Source organism: Myotis myotis, unplaced genomic scaffold (assembly GCF_014108235.1).
Source record: "Myotis myotis isolate mMyoMyo1 unplaced genomic scaffold, mMyoMyo1.p scaffold_m19_p_10, whole genome shotgun sequence".
Classification (NCBI taxonomy): domain Eukaryota; kingdom Metazoa; phylum Chordata; class Mammalia; order Chiroptera; family Vespertilionidae; genus Myotis; species Myotis myotis.
The window spans coordinates 73,344,844-73,366,845 of NW_023416314.1; the positions used below are offsets into that span (position 1 = coordinate 73,344,844).

A 22,002-nucleotide genomic window follows, 5' to 3' on the forward strand; every position below is an offset into this window, starting at 1 on the left:
ATATGTGTATGTAAAAACCACCACCCTGTGATGCCTCTCTCAAGAGGCAAGTTTGCAGCGGTGGGTGGAAATCCTGTGTGCCTTCCCTGCAAAGTGCCTGTTACATTCCTTAGAGATCTGCATCAGTTAAACAAGGAATTCAAAATAGCTTTCTGGTGACATTCACAGGAAAAAGGGTGGTATCGTTGGCAGCAGTTTCGGGGAGGGGGAAAATATTTCATATATGGGCTTGCTTGCTTGGACTGGTCGAAGGGGAAGGACCAGGTGATAACAGAGGATTCTGCCAATCATGAAAACTTTCCTGGCAAGGGAGGTGGAGTCTGGGAGGTATTTAAGAATTCTGGATGGCCAAGTGATCTAACCCAGTTAGGGGTTTCTCCTGGGCAGATCTCATCGCCCTGGTTGTGGGAGAGAAGCCCAGCCCCAGCTCCGGGTTGACAGCTGGCCCAGCCTACGCATGCGCCGCAGCACGCAGCATGCAGAGGTGGAGGACCGCCGCCAGGGGTCGCCCCGGCCCGGCCGCTCCTCCCCGCCCCCTCCCCGCCCCAGCGCCCGGGCGGGCCGGGAAGGCGGAAGTAGGGGCCTCCGCGGCTGGAGTTGGGGCTCCCGGAGGCCCGGGGACGCGGGAGCGGCGGCCTGCGGGCCGAAAGATCGGCGTCCGGGCCGCCTCGGCTTGGAGCGCAGTGCCCGTTCTCTCCTGCTGCCTTGGCTGAGCGGAGTCGTGCGGGCGGAGGAGGCGGCGGCCAGAGGACGAAAGCGGTGAGTCCCCTTCCGACGGCCCCGTCAGCCGCGGCCTCCCCTCTCCTCTCGCTTCCCAGGGGTCGGGGACCCTCCCCTGTCCCTTCGCTCCCCCGAGGTCGGGGACCCTCCCCTGCCCCCTCGCTCCCCCGAGGTTGGGGACCCTCCCCTGTCCCCTCGCTCCCCCGAGGTTGGGGACCCTCCCCCCGTCTCTTCGCTCCCCCGAGGTCGGGGACCCTCGCCTGTCCCTTCGCTCCCCCGAGGTCGGGGACCCTCGCCTGTCCCTTCGCTCCCCCGAGGTCGGGGACCCTCCCCTGTCCCCTCGCTCCCCCGAGGTTGGGGACCCTCCCCCCGTCTCTTCGCTCCCCCGAGGTCGGGGACCCTCGCCTGTCCCTTCGCTCCCCCGAGGTCGGGGACCCTCGCCTGTCCCTTCGCTCCCCCGAGGTCGGGGACCCTCGCCTGTCCCTTCGCTCCCCCGAGGTCGGGGACCCTCCCCTGTCCCTTCGCTCCCCCCGAGGTCGGGGACCCTCCCCTGTCCCTTCGCTCCCCCGAGGTCGGGGACGCCTCCCCCTGTCCCTTCGCTCCCCCGAGGTCGGGGACCCTCCCCTGTCCCTTCGCTCCCCCCGAGGTTGGGGACCCTCCCCTGTCTCCTCCGCCCCCACAGGTCGGGGACCCTCCCCTCTGCTCCCACAGGTCGGGGACCCTCCCCTCTGCTCCCACCGGTCGGGGACCCTCCCCTCTGCTCCCCAGGCCCGCGGGTCCTCCTTCGCAGCTCCTCCCACTCCCGGGCGGGAGCCAGCCCCGCGCCCACCAGCTCAGCCCCTTCCCGGCAAAGGCAGTTGCCTCCTGGATTTTCCCGTCCCTCCGAGCCGACACCGGCTTTAAAAGAAAAAAGAAAAACTCCCTTTCAGTTCCCAGCGAGTGCCTCGGCCACTGTCATGGGAGAGCTATTTTTGGGTTCCCCGGTGAACTCGTTTGAGGTCCCAGGCAGCAAGTTTAAAAAAATAAAAAAGGTTCGATGACACGAGCCTTCCTCCCCGCCCCGCGCGGCGGGCCAGGCTCCAGCCGCGGCGCGGGGCCCTTCCCGGCACCGGCGTTAGCGGAACTCGGCCGGAGGCGGACGGGCGCGGGCAGAAAGCACCGGCAGCGCCGGCGGCGGAGCCTGCCGTGCCCGCGTTCCCCCCGTTTCTCGGGAACTGCGCGTCACTCGGCGTCTCGCTCCAAAGCCACAGGAACCAGAAAAACTCGCTAAGAAGGGCTCGTGCCGGCCCGCGCACCTGGCCCCGGGCGGGCCCGCTCCCCTGCGACTCCGGGGGAGGCGGAGGGGCTTTTCTGCCCGGGGCGGGGGTGGGGGTGGGGGGCCGCGCTCTCCGTAGCTCCAGGGAGAGGTGGTTTCAGGCCCTTGTGGGCACACGATGATCCGAGTTTCCACCCGCACACGCTGTGCGTGTCCTTCGCGGTGTTGCAGGATTGCAACCTGAGGGTCTTTTGTTTGAGAACGATGCCGATCGATCGGTTTTGGGCCCCGTGGATTTTGAAAGAAATCGTGTGAACCACTAGTGCCGAGGCAGGGGACTGCCCCTTGACTCTGTATTCAAAATCAAGACAGCTGACTGTTGGGCAGCATTTGCATCTCTGCAGGTCTTTGCATTTTAAGAATAGACTTTAAGGAGTCAGCAAACAGTTCCTGTCTATTCCTGAAGCTAGCAGCAAACTAAAGGCAATTTCTTTTTCTTTTAAAAAATATTGTAAATGAAATGTATTGGGATGACACTGGTTAGTAAGATTATGTAGGTTTCAAGTGTACATTTCTATGATGCATGATCCTTTTACATGGTTTTACTTTATGAGTCATCTGTTTAGCCACGAATGAATTTCTGCTGACTTAAAATTGACCAATTCATGATAGGACCTGTTGATTTCTTTAGCTTAGACATTTCTCTCATTAGCACCTGTTGATCTTAGGGAAACCCTACTCCCCACCCCCCAAGACATTTAACAGTATTCTCTCTGGATTATAATACATTCCCAGAGACGAATAGGTGGAATATGAAGTTTGGAAGATAAAGAAACACAAGACACGCAGGACAGTTCCCCTGAAATGACTGCTCTGGCTCTATTATAATACGGCCCCACCCTGTCATCTTTCAGAGCTTCTGTGGAGGCAAAGCCTGCGTTGGGAGCAGCTCATGAGGTGGATATCCGTGACACCATATAAAGTAAAAAGACTCCTGAAAGAGCACGTTTCCTGCATGGGTGTCGGATCGTGTTCTGTTCCCGTCTACAGTGGACTCAAAGCACTTTTTATTCTTCCCTCGGTGCTAATTAACATCGTGATTGTAGTTCGGAAAGGGATTTTCACTTAAGTCGTTATGCCAGTCTCTAAAATAAAGGGGGAAATGTTTTAACTTGCTAGAAAGAAAGAGTAAACATACATACTGAATGGCACTCAAAATACCCTTTTAGCTTAACTTTTTCTTCGCAGTACAATTACGTGGGTCTGTATACTGCAGGCACAGAGCGTAACTATCTGAAAAATTTATTTGGAGGATGTAGAGCTTCTGTGTTACTTCTTAAAGCATGAAAAGTAATGTGAAAATCGAATACATCTAGATCAGAGGTTCTCAACCTGTGGGTCGCGACCCCTTTGGGGGTCGAACAACCCTTTCACAGGGGTCGCCTAAGACCATCGGAAAACACATATATAATTACATATTGTTTTTGTGATTACTCACTCTGCTTTCATTATGTTCAATTTGTAACAGTGAAATTGGGGGTCACCACAACATGAGGAACTGTATTAAAGGGTCGCGGCATGAGGAAGGTTGAGAACCACTGAGCTAGATGTTTAGAGTGCTCACTTCCATTTCTTAACACTGCATTCCTACAGTGGAATTCGTTTTAAGGAATTGTGACCGATAAGACAGGTTTTCTTAACAACACATTCGCTATAAAAGGTCTCTTTAAATCAAAATACCTTCAACTCTTTCAAACTGGACTGCAAGAGGGCAGTATATAGACTACCCAGTAAACTGAATTTAACTGAACAGTTGGGCAGAAAAAGTAGACTTTGCTCAGTAAGTTGCTTTTTTTCTTCTGACTTTGATATATTCTGTACAACGAAGCAACAAATACTAATTTCTCAAAGTGATTTTACTTTTTTTAAAAAATAAGTGGTTGAAGATCCAAAAGATAAAAATACCTAGAATTGTCAAAGGTATGCAGTAAAATGGTCTCTCTCAAACTTTTTTGGGGAGTGGGAATTAAAAAGCCTTTGATACATATTGGATAACCAGACATCAGTGGGTTGCCTTAGAAAGTTACATACCCTTTCACCTAATAATTCTACTTCTAGGAGATTTACCTAAGTAACTGGACACAAAAATGTGTATGGGAAGAAAAATAACAAAGGCTATAAGCCCTAAGTGTAGCATAATAGTGTCACATGTCCTCAGGTTTGGAGGGTATAATCAGGGCCTTCTGCCCCATCCTGGACCACAGGTACATGACTAGTTCTGTTTGCCACTATCTTGCCATCCCTTGCTGCCTCTCAGCTTGTACCAAGTCTTCCCTAGGAATCCGAATTAGCTATAACAAGGCTTTGAAAGCTTTTATTTTTTGTTTTAATCCCCACTCGAGAATATGTTTATTAATATTTAGAGATAAAGAGAGAGAGAGACATCAATTGGTTGCCTCCTGTATTCTCCCAGACCGGGAACCAGACCAAACTCACAACCTAGGTATGTGCCCTGACCCGGAATCGAACCCATGACCCTTCGGTGTACAGGACAACACTTCAACCAACTGAGCCACATTGGCCAGGGCCTGGGAGCTATTTTTAACTTTTCTTTTTTTTTTTAAATATATTTTATTGATTTTTTACAGAGAGGAAGGGAGAGAGCTAGAGAGTCAGAAACATCGATGAGAGAGAAACATCGACCAGCCGCCTCCTGCACATCCCCCACCGGGGATGTGCCCGCAACCCAGGTACATGCCCTTGACCGGAATCGAACCCGGGACCCTTCAGTCCGCAGGCCAACGCTCTATCCACTGAGCCAAACCGGTTTCGGCATATTTTTAACTTTTCGAAAATAATATTTCAAATGTAAAATAAAATGCCATTTTTTTCTCTATTGATTCTTTGAAATTCTATCAATCCAGAATGACAATGCTAGACAGGTCATGTTTTGTAGAAGCTGGAGGGTCAGCACCTTAGTCTAGTGCAGTGGTCGGCAAACCGCGGCTCGCGAGCCACATCCGGCTCTTTGGCCCCTTGAGTGTGGCTCTTCCACAAAATACCACTTGCGGGCGCGTACATACAATGCGATTGAAACTTCGTGGCCCATATGCAGAAGTCAGTTTTCGGCCTGGGCAAGTCTGTTTTGAAGAAGTGGCGTTAGAAGAAGGGGGGGGTGTTGGTCCGACGGGAGACAGGGCGCAGGCGGGCTACAGGAGACGCGGCGCAGGGGAGGTACATTGTTTTAAGGTACGTTCGCTGAGGTCGACCCCTTCCAACTCTCCCATCCACACTCGTCTATCTGAAACCAGTATACAAGACGAGTGTGGATGGGAGAGTTGGAAGGGGTCGACCTCAGCGAACGTACCTCAATCAGAGTGAGGACGTTTTTAGCAAAGGCCAGCTTAGGAGTACCCTAATTAAGTTAATAACAGTGTACCTACCTATATAGTTTAAGTTTAAAAAATTTGGCTCTCAAAAGAAATTTCAATCGTTGTACTGTTGTTATTTGGCTCTGTTGACTAATGAGTTTGCCGACCACTGGTCTAGTGTAATAAAAATAAAGGGAAAGAAATTTTAAATGCAGCTTTATAGACAAATTTGTCGCAACTCGAAGAGGCAAACATGGTAATAGTACCAAGTGCACAGGCTCTGGGGTCAGGTAGACTTGGGTTCTCATTCCAGCTCTGTTACTGATTAGTTGAATAGTCCTGGGCAAGTTAGTTCACCTTTTTAAGTTCCAGGGTTTCCACTTTGCTAAAGGGGAGGGGGCAGTGAAATTACTGCATAAAATTGCTCGAGAGAGCTGCACAGAACAGTGACTCGTTCTTACTGCCAGGCACAGTTCTGAGTGCTTTCACATACCAGCCCATTGATTCCTCTCTGCCATTCACCACTTGGCTGTCCTGCCCCCCAAGCCAGAACAGGGCCTCGACCTTTGCAGGTGCTCATCAGACTGTGTGCAAAATCTTTTTGAGCAGAAGAAAAAGAGGCCTCTGGTGGCCAAAACAAGGCTAGAGGGTTGCTTTCTTAACCCAGGGGGAAGATTGTTCACCATTCTGACCCGAAGCTTGCGTTCTGTTTCTAGAACTATATCTGGCACATATTGGGAATTCTCCACAGTCTACTGCAGAGACCTGGTCAATAGGCCGTGAATTGCCTTTAGACATTAGTCTCTCACTCAATAATATCATATGATTTAGAGTTTGAAGGCGTCCCACCTACCCACGAAACCAGTAGTTTTCCATAGACAACAGAAATCTCACTTGTTTTTCCTGTCACATGATGAAATAGAGTCACTTGACATGACTGAAGGCAAAAGGACATACCAATATACTTTTTCAAAATTCTGTCCTTTCTACATAATAGAAATCTCCACAATGAACATTTGGAAGTACTTGTGGAATTTCAGATCTAGAAGAAGAAACCAAGATCCAAATGGCTAAATGGCACCAAACCACATGCCTAATACTTGCACATGATCATCTCACCTAGGGGTGGAGAACCTGTTTTCTGCTGAGGGCCATCTGGATATTTACAACATCATTCGCTTAATATAATTCACTTCATGTAACTTTATGTTGCTGTGAAAGAAGCTCCTAGATTTATTGCATTTTGAGTCCTGCCTGCGGTTGCCTTAGCTGGGCTGGACCAAATGATTTCAAGGGCCTTATACGGCCCACGGGCCCCACCCCTGATCTAATCCCTTGTGCATTGCTCTTCCTTGCACTGCCTGCTGGTCCTACTGTTCTCTTTAGCTCAGGATACTTGAGGGAACTTCAGCAGCGTAATAAGTGCTTCAGCAGATGCTTAATGAACACCTATTATGTGAAAGATCTTGTGCTGAGTACTAAGGATATGAAAAGTAAATTCTTAAAAAAAAAAATTAAAGAAAAGTAAATTCTTGACTTCAGTCACAGGAAACAGAATTTAAACATAATTGTGAGATAGCTCAGTATCAATGGAGGTCATTTCTTCTTTTAACTTTACATTCTATCTACCTACTAGATCTTGAACTCCTTCACTTACTATAGAATACTAGTCATGAAGTAAAGCTCAAAAAACTTGTAAAGTTTTCTACACTTGATCTTAGCCAAAAGGCCGAGAAGCGATGTGTAAAGTTTTCTATAAATAATATTAATGCAGCTTTTCTATATCAACGAAGAGGTGACCTGCCTCGATAAGCTACGGTGTATGTGTATGCATGTTAAGGCATTTTTCTCTTGCTATTTTTACAGAGTAATTGATAAGCTCGTTACTATGAGTCTGCTAAACTTTGAAAGCAGCTGTGCCTCCAGCCAGTCTGAGAGCGACTGCTGCGCAGCCATGGCCAGCTCCTGTAGTGCTGCAGCAAAAGACGACAGCGTGGGCGCCACTGCCAGCACAGGGAATCTCTCCAGCTCTTTCATGGAAGAGATCCAGGGGTACGACGTCGAGTTTGATCCACCCCTGGAAAGCAAGTATGAATGCCCCATCTGCTTGATGGCGTTACGGGAAGCAGTGCAGACACCATGCGGCCACAGGTTCTGCAAAGCCTGCATCACCAAATCGATAAGGTACGTGAGCATAAGAAAAGAACTGTGTGTCCTATAACAGAACCAAATACAGAGAACGATATTGCACAGGACACGGGTCATCCCAAGAGTAGTCTTATATGTAAACACCTACTCAAGGAAAAAGAACACTGGACAGAAACTTGAGACATCTACATTCTTACCCTAGTTCCTACTGTGGTATAAAAGGTAATGTCTGTCTTCTACCCTCCTCTGATTCTCAGATAAATAAGTTCTCTATGCTTTAAGAAAATAATATAACACCTTAAGTGATAGTGGAGTATGATCAGCTCAACCATACAAAGAATGCTGACTCTATAATCGATCAGAGATGGTTTTAGCCACATTAAATTCTGTCTGTTATCTGATATCTGTGGACAAAAGTGAAATAACCAGTATTTTTAAAGAAGTATTAGTCGATGCCTCTGCCTTTACAATATATCCAAAATTCAATCCCTTCTCGCTGCCTCCACTGCTGCCACCCTATTCTGAATCCCCGTCAGCTCAGCCGCAGGCCTGCTTCTCCCCTTGCCTTCCAGACTGTTCTCAGGGTAGCAGCCAGAGGGAACCTGGTCATCTCTGCTCAGAACATTGCAGCAAGTCATCTGCGTGTGAGGCCCTGTTCTTATATCCATAATCCGTTTTCTGACCTCCTGTCCACTATTCCCTCCTTCCACCAAGTCACTCTTTGCTGTTCCTTCAACATGCCAAGCATGCTCCTGCCTTGGGGAATTGGCTTTTGCTGTTCTCTCTGTGGAACATTCTTTCTTCAGTTAACTGTCTAGCTAACACCTTTCACTCCTCCAGTGTGGCTCAGATCTCACCTTTCATAGGTGCCCTGGCTACCCTGTTTATACCACAGCATGTTCCCCTCTGTCGCCCCCCACACTCCCAGCCTCTCTTACCCAGTTAGAAATAAGCTCCTTGAGCCCTAACCGGTTTGGCTCAGTGGATAGAGCGTCAGCCTGCAGACTGAAGGGTCCCAGGTTCGATTCTGGTCAAGGGCATGTACCTTAGTTGTGGGCACATCCCCAGTAGGGAGGTGTGCAGGAGGTAGCTGATCAATGTTTCTCTCTCATCGATGTTTCTAACTCTCTATCCCTCTCCCTTCCTCTCTGTAAAAAATCAACAAAATATATTAAAAAAGAAAAAGAAAGAAGCTCCTTGAGAGCAGGGGTTGAGAGCTATTTTATTTCTGGATATTTCCTATGTGCCGGAAGTAGTGCCTGACACCCAGCAGTGCTCAGTATCATGGTTGCTTTAACTGAATGAAGGTATGTGGGAGTCCATCGATGATTCAAGTTCATCTCCCAAGAAGTAAATACATTTTACTTAACTCAAAAGTAGATGGGAATATTTTAGGTGACTAAGGAAGTAGTGGGAGGATTTTATGTTGTTCAGTAAATAAGCATCGAGTTATGTTGGTGAAATCATTTGTAAGTAGGTAAAGCTGGCTACTTGCTATCTTGCAGATTTTTCTTTCAACTTTTAAATTGACTTTTCTTTTCTCATGGCGTCCTTGTATGGGTTTGGTATCAGGGTAATAAAATGAGTTTGGAAGTGTTCTTTCCTCTTCCATTTTTTGGAAGAGTTTAGGAATGGTAGGTATTAATTTTTCTTTAAATGTTTGGTGGGATTCACCAGTGAAGCCATCTGCTCCTGGACTTTTGTTGGTTGGGAGGGGTGTGGGTTTTTCGGGAGGTGATTACTGATTTACTCTGTATACTAGCAATCTGCTCAGATTTTCTGTTTCTTCACGATTCAGTCTTCATAGGTCGTATGTGCCATATTATGGATCACTGATATTTGTAGAGAGAGAAATGTATTTTATTAGTGTCATATGCCCAAGAAGATCATCTTTAGCAATTTTTTAATAGCAAGATATTCATGAAAGTAATGGACAGTGGTCTTAAAAGGAAGTAAAACCCACAAAAGGAAGTCTGAGGCTTTCTTTTTCTATCTCCCTCTCAGCTAAAAATGACCACTTACTTTGAGTCTAATGTTCTTAAAAGAATAGCTTCAAACTTTCTCATCCATTATAATCATTCAGGAAACCAAAATACATGCTAATCCAGTTCCATTTGCTGTGGATAATGGTTTCCAGTTTACTTTGTAAGTTTGTTTTTGTTTTTGTTTTTTTCCTCTTTGACATCCATAACTTAGATCTTGGGTATATATGTCAATAAATTTGTTTATAGTGTCCTATGCTTCTCATAAAAGATTTGACTATACGAAGACCATTATTCTGACAGAAGCCTCATTAAAGACTGGCTATCTCTCTGACCTTTATTCTAAGGCGTTTGACAGTAGACCCGTTTTTTACCTACCATGGCAATTTCCACTGTGGCTTACACACAGGAGCTGCTCAGCAAATGATTTGAGTGATTGATTAATGCTTCAGTGGTCTACCTGACCTGCCACATCTTGTGAGTGAAGATTTAGACATCCCAAAAAGTTAAAGGGAAGTGACAGATAACCAAACTTCCTGGGGATGGTTTTCCCCATCATAAGATTAAGTAACCACTGGGAAACCACTGGGAAGGAGGAAATAGAGGTCCTTTAATTCCCTACTAAATTGTCCCCTAGACATAAAAACAAAGGAAAACTTTGGTTGTCCATGAGCTAGTGAAGTGTTATTGGTATTACGAGCAGCATATGTAGTTTATCTCACTAGCATGTTGTGTAGCTGCTGACAGAACAGAGGCCTGCCAGACTGCAAAATCCCCATCCTTAGCTTGACTTCATTTAAGGACAATCAAAATAGGACTTTATTGAGTTAATTTTTCTCATTTTTGTTGTTGTTGTTGTTGTTGAAATCTATCCCACAGTCTAAAATCCCATAGTTTTTTGGGGCCTAGCTGGTTTGGCTCAGTGGGTAGAGCTTCAGCCTGCAGGCTGAAGGATCTCACATTCATTTCTGGTCAGGGGCACATGCCTGAGTTGCGGGCTTAGTCCCCAGTAGGGGGTTTGCAGGAGGCAGCCAATCAATGATTCTCTCTCATCATTGATATTTCTGTCTCTTTTTCCCTCTTCCTTTCTCTCTGAAATCAATAAAAATATTTTTTTAAAGTTAAAATTAAAATAAAATCCCATAATTTTTTATAGGTCACCAATATGGTACTAGTTGCATTCATTGCATAAAGGAACAGTTCATGAACTGTCCATAAAAGGACAGGTGTTGGTTTTTTGATTTGGGCCGGGGGAGGGTAATGTTATGAAATATAATGTGTTAAATTATTTTCCATAGGAAATAATAAATGGAGAATGTATACGTGGTGAGTTATACACATATATAACTCGTTTAAACGTGTAAAAGTTGTTTGTATTTTTTAATGTAATAGTCTACTAAATGTATGTATCTTATTTGTTTCTTTTAGGGATGCCGGTCACAAATGTCCTATTGATAATGAAATACTGTTGGAAACTCAACTCTTTCCTGACAATTTTGCAAAACGAGAGATTCTTTCTCTGATGGTGAGGTGTCCAAATGAAGGGTGTATGCACAAGATGGAACTGCGGCATCTTGAGGTACTAAAGTTATTTCTTAGCCTTAGCATATAGGCAAGGCAGTTCCTAGAGAATAGAGACTTTGCTGTGTCCATCAGTGTATTGCCGACGCCTAGCATATAATTGCTTAGTGAGGTGCCAATCCTTTCATCATCTATAATAATAAAAGCATAATATGCTAATTAGACCAGACAGCCCAGTGACCTTCTGGGCATCCTTCTGGATGAAGACAGGGCTGCGAAGGCCGAGGCAAGATGCCGCGGCTGTGAGGGCCAAGCCCCTTGCACGAATTTCATGCATCGGGCCTCTAGTTGGATATAAGTAGAAACCAGAAATTTCTAATTCCATCTTCTCTGGCCTTGCCAAATGATAAAGAAATCAGTATTCTTTAAGTTTTGGGGTGAACATTATTAACTATAATACTGAAGAGCATTTTAAATACAAGTGTCACATTTCAATCCCATAACTTCACTTATTTCTATCTTTTTGTTTTTAATCCTCACCCTAGGATAGGAAGGACACACACACACACACAGGTCAATGTGAGAGAGAAACACTGATTGGTTGGCTCCCGTACATGCCCCAACAGGGTATGGAACCCACAACCTATGTGTCTGCCCTGACCAGGAAATCAAACTCTCAACTTTTTGGTGTATGGAATGATGCTTCAACCAACTGAGTCACCCGGCCAGGGCTATTTTTCTTTTTGAAATAAGCAACAAGTCTCATAGCCATCATCTTGGTACCCTCATACTTTTTTCTCTTTTTTCTAAATTGTGGGTTTTATTAATGACTAAATGGAGTCTTTCTATAACTTGAGATGAACTGAAGCAATCAGGTAAAAGAATTTGCTTTTAAATTAAATTCATTTTTAGCTTGGTGGTTTTATGAGAAATTAAGTATCGTTTATGATTTATTCGAAATTAAGTGTTTAAAACATTTCAACTTGTCCCTTTTCCTTAGGTCCTTGTGAAGGAGTAGCTGTTTTGAGAGAGAATAGTATATAGTCAGAAGAGATTATATTTAAGAGATTTCTTAAAGATTAGCAGGTGCTCATCAATTCTTTTTTTTCTTATTATAGGATCATCAAGCACATTGTGAGTTTGCTCTTACGAATTGTCTTCAATGCAACCGTCCATTACAAAAGTGCCAACTTAATACTCACATTCTCCAGGAGTGTCCAAGAAGACAGGTTTCTTGTAAGAACTGTGCTATGTCAATGGCATTTGAAGATAAAGAGGCATGTACTACTTGGATTTCTTAATTTCACTACTTGTTAATTTGTTTTTATGTACATTTAAGGGCTTCACAGTAGATGAGGATGCTGTTCCATTTCTGAGTCTATATTATCAGTTGTGGGAAGATTGATTTTTAAGAAAGAAAGTTCAGTAAACCATTTTAGTGACTAAATGTGGGGTTTATATTTGTATATCTTCTTTTTAATCATTTTTTAAAATACATTTTTATTAATTTTAGCGAAGAAGTGAGAGGGAGAGAGACAGAAATATCAATGATGAGAGACAATCATTGATTGGCTGCCTCCTGCACGCCCCACACTAGGGATGAGCCCACAACCCGGGCATGTGCCCTGACCGGGAATCGAACCGTGACCTCCTGGTTCATAGGTCAGTGCTCAACCACTGAGCCACCCTGGTCAGGCTGTATACTTTCTTAGAAAACATTGTTTATACTACTTAACAGCATAGTAGATCTGCAAGTAACAAAACCTTCCAGGAAAGACGTGCTGATCTGCTTTCCTATGTGATATTTTAATGATCAGTCTTGGATTTGAGACAAATAAGTAGAATGATGCCTGTATAAGACTTATGCTTTACTCTCTGAAAAAGAGAATGGGATGTTAAAACTTTTATGGAGAATAATTAAATTTAATCTCACAACGTGTGTTTTTTGGTGATAAATCACTGAGCTATGCACATATGAATTCATTTTTCGGGGAGTAGGTTACACTTCAGTTAAAATGTTATCATTAAAAAGAAACTTCGTGGCACCTGACAGCATCATGATGATAGAACAGTTTTTTCATATAACTATTAACATACTTCCTTAAACTTTATTTCTTATATAGTCAAATCTTGTTTCTTGATCATCTCCCATCTCAAACAATTCGGTCCTTGACCAAGTTGTTCACAGAAAAAATGTCTGGGTTGTGGAACCAAACTACGGCTTTCAACCTGACAACACTTTCATGCTGATACCTCAGCATGGCAAAAAGTGTCTTTCAGGCAACAAAGGAGAGAATGCTTTTGTTGCTGGCAGAAATCAACAATTAGCACAATTTTAGAACATAAAGCGGCCTTATTAAGAGTGCTGATGTTGCTAAGGGTGTGAAAGAAGCAATAATCACAGGCAATTGAAGAGGTAGAAAAACTGAACCAGCCAAGATACTGCATGCTGACCTGAAAGACATCCTGGACCCAATGCTAAAAGTGATTCCTTTAAGGCGAGTAGGGGGTGGTTCGATAAATTTAAGAAAAGAAGTGTATTTATACATTAAACAGTACATTAGACATGTACTGGATGTAAGAAAGGTTAAAACGGAATCATTTGGGTGTCTAGAAAAGATTAATTCAATCTACATTATTTCTTATGGGAAAAAATGATTCGGTTTTCAAACAAATTGCTTCTGGAATTAAGTTCGAGAACCAAGGTTCCACTATAAGTTTATCTTGGTAATTTTTCCTACTTTCTTATGCAATCAAGCATATTATACTCATTAAGTTGATGAAATGTTCAAAAAAGTCAGCTAACTTGCTAAAAATGGGGAGAAGGCTGAGGCATAATTAGAACAAATTGATGTTTTCCTGAACTTAAGTAAATTAAATGGATGTAACCTGAAGGGTTAGTTATTTCTCAAACTCATTGTACTTTAGAAAACAAGGCTCACCCTTCCAGGGCCTGTGAGAATCTGAGCACCAGGGCCTCCTGCCCTAATAGTGCTCTGTTCTCTAACCCCCTAAGAGCTTGAATTAGATATAGTATTGGTCAATGATGTCCAAACTAGTCACAGATGCCCTGCCTCCGGTTAAAAGAAGTGATTTCAAAGATTCTTTTTTGTGTACTGTATTCTTTGAAAGAGCTGAAACGCAAGATGTATCTCATTACTTACTATACTGGCAGAGGGAGAGAAAACAACCTTTACATATTATTCTCACTTTTTTTATTTAACACACATCAAAGTCCTTAATTTGTTTATGGTGAAAAATTACTTTTATAAAAGTAAGGGTGTTTTTGCTTTTTCAGATTTTTCTCATGTTTTTCTTATATTTTTCTATTAAAATTTAGAGCCATGACCAGAGCTGTCCTTTGGCAAATGTCATCTGTGAATACTGCAGTACCATGCTCATCAGAGAACAGGTATAATGATTTCTTTTCATGAATGAATATTTCCATAATAGATTAAAGGAGTGGGCTCGGTTTTTTATTAAATCAATACAGCAAAATGAATACAGGTTGAAGAAGTGTTAGAACTATGAAAATTTTTCATAAAATTAATAAATATGAATATTTCAGAAAAACAAATACTCAGCCCTAACTACTTAAAGTCATTAATATAATCTCCATGTTTATGTATATTTATACAAGTTCCAGACAAAACCAGGTAATTTTTAAGATACAAATCATCAAAATTCCCATTTAAAGGGAGAAAAAAAAACGCACCTTAAATATGTATTTACACACTGTGCAGTAAGGGTCGTAGGTATCCAGAGACTAGCCAAAAGACCAATGAAATAGAGGACAGCAGGTTTGTTCAGTGGTAGAGCATTATTTGTCCCCATGGCCCTGGGACACACTGAGAGATTCTGAGACTCCCAGGATCTGTACCCCTCTGTTCAGTTGTCCTATAGACCACTGATGGGGCAGCGGCAGCAGTTACAGTAGAAAACTGCATTTACATTATTAATAGAGATAGGAAAATTCCATCTGATTGCTATCTTCTGACATTTGGGGAATTTATCCAACCAATTTGAATACTAGTCACTATTTATACATCCATGAAATCTGCAAACCCAAAGATCATAATTGATTACCTTAATAATAACTAGAAGCAAGCAAAACCTGTCCCTCCACTAAACTTTTCCATTTGTCTAAACAGAGTCCTGTAGTTTTTTTCCAACCGTCTTTATGTGAAGGTGTTAAACTTTGTTTTGCTAATGAAATCTCACCTCCCTGGCTTTTCTTTCTGCTCTGCTGTAATATTTAAAGGAAACCATGCAGCGCATCTGAAACCCAGCAAAAATAAAACTTAATGTAGGAAAAAATCCTTGGTTAACAGAAAACTTAGGTTTTGACCCTGGTTGTGCCACTGACTTGCCGCTGATCTCTGGCAAGAAAGTTGAAATTCTAGATAAGGATCAGCAGAGCTGCCTGCAGGCCCAGCCTGGCCCACTGCCTGCTTTATAAATAAGTGGTATTGGAACACACCCATGCCACGTGTCCGCACGTCTGTGCCTGGTGTTCTCCCACAGTGACAGCGGTGAATACTTGGGACAGCGACCATAGGGCCTACAAAGCTGAAAATACTTACTGTCTGACCCTTTCTAAAAAATGTTGCTGTCCGCTGTTCTGGATTATGCAAAATTGAAAGATTGGGTTAAATGGTCTTTAATATTTCCACTTGAAATATTTATGACTAGAGCTAACCTAAATTTCAAATATGATCCTCCATAATGGATCTTACCTTGAAGAGTCCTAAGCTGAGACATTCTTTAGAACCTTTATTAATGTGCTTATGAAATACTTTCTAACAGCTGAGTCTCCCATTGTGGTCAAAACATGCCCAGGCTAATAAAAGGTTAGAAGGTTTGTGAAAGGCGGTCATGAGGGAAGTACCGGGTACAATCCGGGGCTTTCATGTGTACAGTTGGCTGGTCCCTGTTATATGGCCTGGGCCACAGTGAGAGTCCTGGTGAAGTTTGCAGTTGAGGCTGACGTCAGAAGGTGCTTTTTCTTAAAATGCCACTATAGCGTTCCAGTTCCCAGCAATAGGAACAAATTCATTTTCTTGAATTGAATTTTGAGTGATTTGGGGGATGGTATGTGATGTTGGTATTTCCTTTTCTCTGTGACTTTTGGAAGTAAATATTATTTTAATCTTTGTGGGCTACCTGGTTTCTGTTGCAACTATTCAGCTCAGCCATAGATAATACATGATTTTGATTATATGAAATGTAAATCTTTATTTCAAGTGTGATCTCATTAACTAGAACATGATATGCAGGGAAAAACATTGTTCAACCTCTGCTTTGGTTTTCAGATGCCTAATCATTTTGACCTAGACTGTCCTACAGCCCCAATTCCATGCACTTTCAGTTCTTTTGGTTGCCATGAAAAGGTAAGGTATTTCTTTTTTTTCTTTTGACTCTTGAATATAGATCAAGAAAATTCATTTATCTAGCGCAGTGGAGAATACCAGTGGGAATGGAGGTACCTGACAAGGGTTTATCTTTCATAACCAAGGACACTTAGGAGCAAATGTTGTACACATTCTGGACTGGGCTCGGTCTCCGTCCCTCTTCAATACACTCAAAAAGCTAAACAACCAGGAAATAAAGCTGGCCCCTTTACACACACATTTTGATGAATCAGCATACTGAAGAGCTAATGAATATTCTGTTCGCTCCTTCCCAAAGACCTCCCCCAGGATTCCATTGGCCAAAGAGAGGTTAAATAAAAGCTTCAAGACAAAGGATATGGCACGCTTTCCCTCCCAGGAGCACACCCACACCTTTCCCTTCCCCAGCTTCTTCCACAGGCGTGCATCTCCTAAACTTCAAGGGAATCCCACAAGACTTGCACCAGGAGAGCGGTGGGCAGTGGCAGCTCGTCCCAGGCTTACCCCTTGAACCTGTCATCAGGGCCCCAATTTTCTCTGACTGCCCAGTGAGCTCACTGTCACTGTGACTTTAATTTCTCAGAGAGCCAAAACAGCCCCATCTAGGCTCTCTCATGTTACTTCCCCACGCCTTGTATCTTTGCTGTTTTTCTCCCAAACTTTAAGGGATCCCATGGGACTTGCAACCAGGGGAACAGCACGCAGTGGCAGCTCTACCCAGGCTACCCTCCTGAACCTGTCTCCAAGACCCCTTTTCTCTGACTTTTTCTCTACTATTGCTTCTCCTACCTTACTGCCCCAGCTTGAGTAAACATACTCTCAGAAGCCACCCAGACTCAGGTTGTGAAGTCTTTACTACACAAAATCAGGAGACCACACTCCACGGTCAGACCATCCTGGGCCCAGACCCTGTCCAGTAGCAATAGGATCGAGAATGATGGAGACAAAGAAGGTTGTAGGGGATTGAGAGAAATGGTGATGTTACTTAAAACCTTTTATTTGGTGTGGCTAGGCCCCTTTCCTAATCCTCACAGTACCTATTCCCAGCCTAAGGCTTGTGCTTAATTTTTAGATGCAGAGGATTCACTTGGCACGCCACCTACAAGAGAACACCCAGTCACACATGAGAATGTTGGCCCAGGCTGTTCAGAGCTTAAACCTGGCTGTAGCTCCCATGCCTCAACGATACGAGCCTGCATCTCTGGCTCGGGTCCCCTCTGGGTGTAACTCAGAGGTCTACAATTTTCAAGAGATCATTCAACAGTTAGAGGGTCGCCTTGTAAGACAAGACCATCAAATCCGGGAGCTGACTGCGAAAATGGAAACTCAGAGCATGTATGTCAGTGAGCTCAAACGAAATATTCGAACCCTTGAGGACAAGGTTGCTGAAATAGAAGCACAGCAGTGCAATGGGATTTACATCTGGAAGATTGGTAACTTTGGGATGCACTTGAAATCTCAAGAAGAGGAGAAACCTGTTGTCATTCACAGCCCTGGGTTCTACACAGGCAAACCCGGATACAAACTCTGCATGCGCCTGCACCTTCAGTTACCAACTGCTCAGCGCTGTGCAAACTATATATCCCTCTTTGTCCACACCATGCAAGGAGAGTATGACAGCCACCTCCCTTGGCCCTTCCAGGGTACAATACGCCTCACAATTCTCGATCAGTCCGAAGCACCTATCAGGCAAAACCATGAGGAGATCATGGACGCCAAACCAGAGCTGCTTGCCTTCCAGAGACCCACAATCCCACGGAACCCAAAAGGTTTTGGCTATGTGACTTTTATGCATCTGGAAGCCCTAAGACAGAGAACCTTCATTAAGGATGACACTTTGTTAGTGCGCTGTGAGGTTTCTACTCGCTTTGACATGGGCAGTCTTCGGAGGGAGGGTTTCCAGCCACGGAGCACGGACTCAGGGATATAGAGTCCCTCGTTGGTTTGTTTTTCTGAAAGCCTGGAGAAAACGGCCTTTTCTTGCTCTGTTCGCAATAATAATATGTAAACAACGAAAGCAGTGGGAAAAATGGGGTACCCACCAGTGAATGTGGCGAAGGAGGTCGCTCTTGTCACTTGTACTTGTTTCTGTTACAAATACCTAAAGCAGTTTTTCCCTGGGACTCTGCGTGTCCCCTGCTTTTTCAAGATTGTTACTACTGACTACTGAAGCACCTGTGGCACATGGTAGCAGCTACCTGTCATTAGTATACCTCTTTGTTGTGCTTTCATGGGCCTTTTTCCAGAAAGTTCTGTCAAAAGCCCAGGGTTGGAGTAGTAAAGCTCAGCCCTTTTAATAGTAGTGGATGCTCCTTAAAACTTTAGCTTATTTTTCTAGTATTGTATGTAATATATTAAACTTGAGAATCACTACCACCTTGTGCTGGTGCCAGTGGGAAGTTGCTACTATAAAGCTGAGTTCTCATTTTATTTGACCACCGGTAGCCTTCAGAGGATTTGAACTTCAATCCTTGGAAAACTTAAGTTCTCATTCACCCCGTTTCCCTCCGGGGTGTTACTAAGGATATTCAGGGACTAGTTAAAAACCCTGGCTATTAACCTCACTTTTTTTAGTGTGAACATGTCTGTTGAAAAATTCTTGTTAAAGCCTTTCATTCTTCCTTGCTCACTTATTTCTTCAATACTACAAAGTAGCATTTTCAGAGTTTAGAATGCCGACGGCTCAGTGTTGTGCTATAAACCCCTTGATGTCTAGTCAATACAGAGTGCGGTCCACAGCCCTGCAGATGTTCTCTGACGCTTAATGCTGTAGACAAGGAGAGGCACACACAATTACCAACATAACAATTTAAAATGGCTCAGCTAGTCGGCTAATAGGCCTTCTCAGTGGTGGTGACAAAAGCTGTTTGAACCAGGCATTTTCAACTTTTCTGAACACCCTCTGGTTTAGTTAAGTGGAACAAAATTGATTGTCAAAGAGCAAAATTTCTTAATACTTGCGAGATCATTGGTGCTTCCTGAGCTGTCACTAAACTAAGGTTGGAAGTCATAGTGTTACATCAGGACTTGGCTTGAGCAGTTGCTTTAGTCCATACCTGGGGAGGACTGTGTAGAATTCATTAAAGTGGCTAAATGCTCCTAATAGGGAGAGATGACTTCTGTGTCATTCTATGTTTATTAAATTCTCATTCACCCCATTTCCCTCCGGGGTGTTACCAAGGATATTCAGGGACTAGTTTAAACCCTGGCCTGTAGGTATTAAGTATCATGATGACATCTAGTTCTCAGGGTGTCCTCCAGCTAGTATGGGCTCTTCTCAGGAATCTAAGGGCCTTCGTACCTTGCCACGAAGTGGTTCGAGATTCTCCCCGGGATCTCCACCATGCGTGCGCACTTCCCCACCCCCAGGCTGCCACTGCGCATACCCGCAGCTTCACTCACGGGGCAAGGGAAAAAGGCTTGCCTATTACTCCTGTCAGTGCACTTTGTGGGAAAGAGAGGGTGTGTCTGTGAAGTTAATTGTCACTATATGTCGAAGAGTTTAGAGAACAATGATTAAGAACACATTTTCCCGATTGATGAAAAATAACTCAGCTAGACTGATCTACCCCTACTGTAAGGTTATTATGTAGCATGCAGTGTATTATGTGGTGCATAATAAAATTAAAAAAAAAAAAAAGAATCTAAGAGGACCCATACACTATACAGTTGGCACAAGGCTGTTTAAAGTTGTGTGGCCATGAGAGATTGCACTGCCTCTCCTAAGAAGCCATTTCAGAGCCCCGACCAGTGTTCAAGATCAGCCTCAGAAAAAGCTAAAAACGGTATGATTTCACTCATGTGGGATATAAAACTGAAACGCAGAGACACAGACGACCCTGTGGTGGTTACCAAAAGGAAGGGTGGGGAAGCAGGAAAGTGTAAACGGGGCCAAAGTATGGTGATGGGAGATGATTTGACTTTGGGTGGTGGGCACACAATGCAGATCATGTATCAGAGAAATCTACACTTGAATACTAATCTTACTAACAAATGTCACCCCAATAAATTTAATAACTTTTTTTAAAAAAAGATCAGCCACAATTTCAAGAGGAAGCAGAGACTTTGTGGAGAAGAAAGGTTTCGGTTCCAGGCAGAGCCAGACTGGAAAGTCACTTTGACCTTTACCTTTACTCACCTCTCTACCCTCCCTCCCCACCCCACATTTAGGCTCCTGCTCTGGTGGGTTTATGTTCTAAAATGAAAATCACGCCTCGCCGGTTGGCTCAGTGGATAGAGCATCAGGCCCAGACTGAAGGGTCCCGGGTTTGATTCTGATCAAGGGCATGTACCTCAGTTGCAGGCTCCATCCTGGCCCTAGGGCCCATGCGAGAGGCAACTAATCAATGTATCTCTCTCACATGGATGTTTCTCTGTGTGTCGTCCCCCCTCCCCTCGCCCCCGCCCCCGTTCCTTCCAGTCTAAAAATCAATGGAAAAATATCCTCCAGTGAGGACTAACAAAAAATAATAATTAAATGAAAATCAAGGTCATGCAGAGACCCTGTTCCCCAGTGCATTGTCAGTACCCCCCCTGGTCATCGACTAGGTGGCAGTCTGTCCCTTAGCCACCCCGCTTTCCAACTGGCTCCCTGTCTCTCGGCAGGGACCCCGGAACCCCTGCTGTCCCTGTGATTGTGTGTCAAAGGAAAAGTAATCGTCATGTTCCATTTACAAAGTAAATGCTGGTTATTTTTGTTGCCTAGAAAAATGTCTGAAGGAAATATAATAAACTATTTTTGATGGCTTATTTTCTTTGTGCTTCCTTGTATGTTTTACATTTTCTATAATAAACATGTACTTTCACCAGAAAAAGTTAAATGTTGCCACAAAACATTGAACCTCACCAAAAAAGGAAATGGTATTTAAAAGCTTCCTGGTCTGGTCAAATTTCTATTAAAAGCGTGTCTGTACATTAGGTACTGAGGAGTCATTTCCTGCTTTGTTTTTTGTGGGGTTTTTTAATTTTTTTGTCTTTTTTTTTTCTCTACTCAGGAATCTTAATCCAAATAGTAAGGGGTGTTTTTAATCTAACTTCAATTTCCAGCTCCAGGTTTCCTATTTGTAAAATGTGGAGTTGGGTTAGATCAGTGGTTCTCAACCTTGGCTGCACATTAGAATCACCTGGGAATCTTTTTAAAATCCTGATTTCTGGGCCTCATCCTCCGGAAATTCTGTTTCTTTGTTACTAATGTTGTGGACCCACCCCATAACAAAGAAACAGAATTTCCGGAGGATGAGGCCCAGAAATCAGGATTTTAAAAAGATTCCCAGGTGATTCTAATGTGCAGCCAAGGTTGAGAACCACTGGGTTAGATGTTTCTAAGGTCCACGCCAGCCATAACATTCTGCTTTAAGACATTAGGTTCTAACTAGCAGCATACCAATAATCCTTACAAAAGGGTTTTGCCAGTAGAAAATTGTTTTAGCTTATTTTTTGCTGACAGAATACTTCAACTGGGTCTGTCAGCTGGGTCTCACTGTAATTTTAACAAGCAATGTTTTTAATCCCTAACATTTGGCATTTTGTAATACACCAGCCGTTATTTTAGACTAGTCATTCATTGTGATTATAGACTAAAAGTAATGATCAAACTGTCATTCCAAATAGACACA

At 43.8% G+C, this 22,002-nt stretch overlaps 1 protein-coding gene and 1 pseudogene across 1 annotated transcript; one reads left to right on the top strand and one right to left on the bottom strand.

The window, feature by feature from the left end:
- Positions 1–550: 550 nt before the first annotated feature.
- TRAF6 (TNF receptor associated factor 6) lies at positions 551–20,062 on the top strand. Its single transcript, XM_036326160.1, has 7 exons — positions 551–759; positions 7,213–7,530; positions 10,905–11,055; positions 12,116–12,274; positions 14,338–14,409; positions 16,310–16,387; positions 17,460–20,062. Exons 2-7 carry the CDS (start codon positions 7,235–7,237, stop codon positions 18,315–18,317), a joined length of 1,614 nt encoding a protein of 537 aa, XP_036182053.1. The 5' UTR covers positions 551–759; positions 7,213–7,234; the 3' UTR covers positions 18,318–20,062.
- LOC118665630 lies at positions 6,917–7,087 on the bottom strand (annotated as a pseudogene).
- Positions 20,063–22,002: the final 1,940 nt, after the last annotated feature.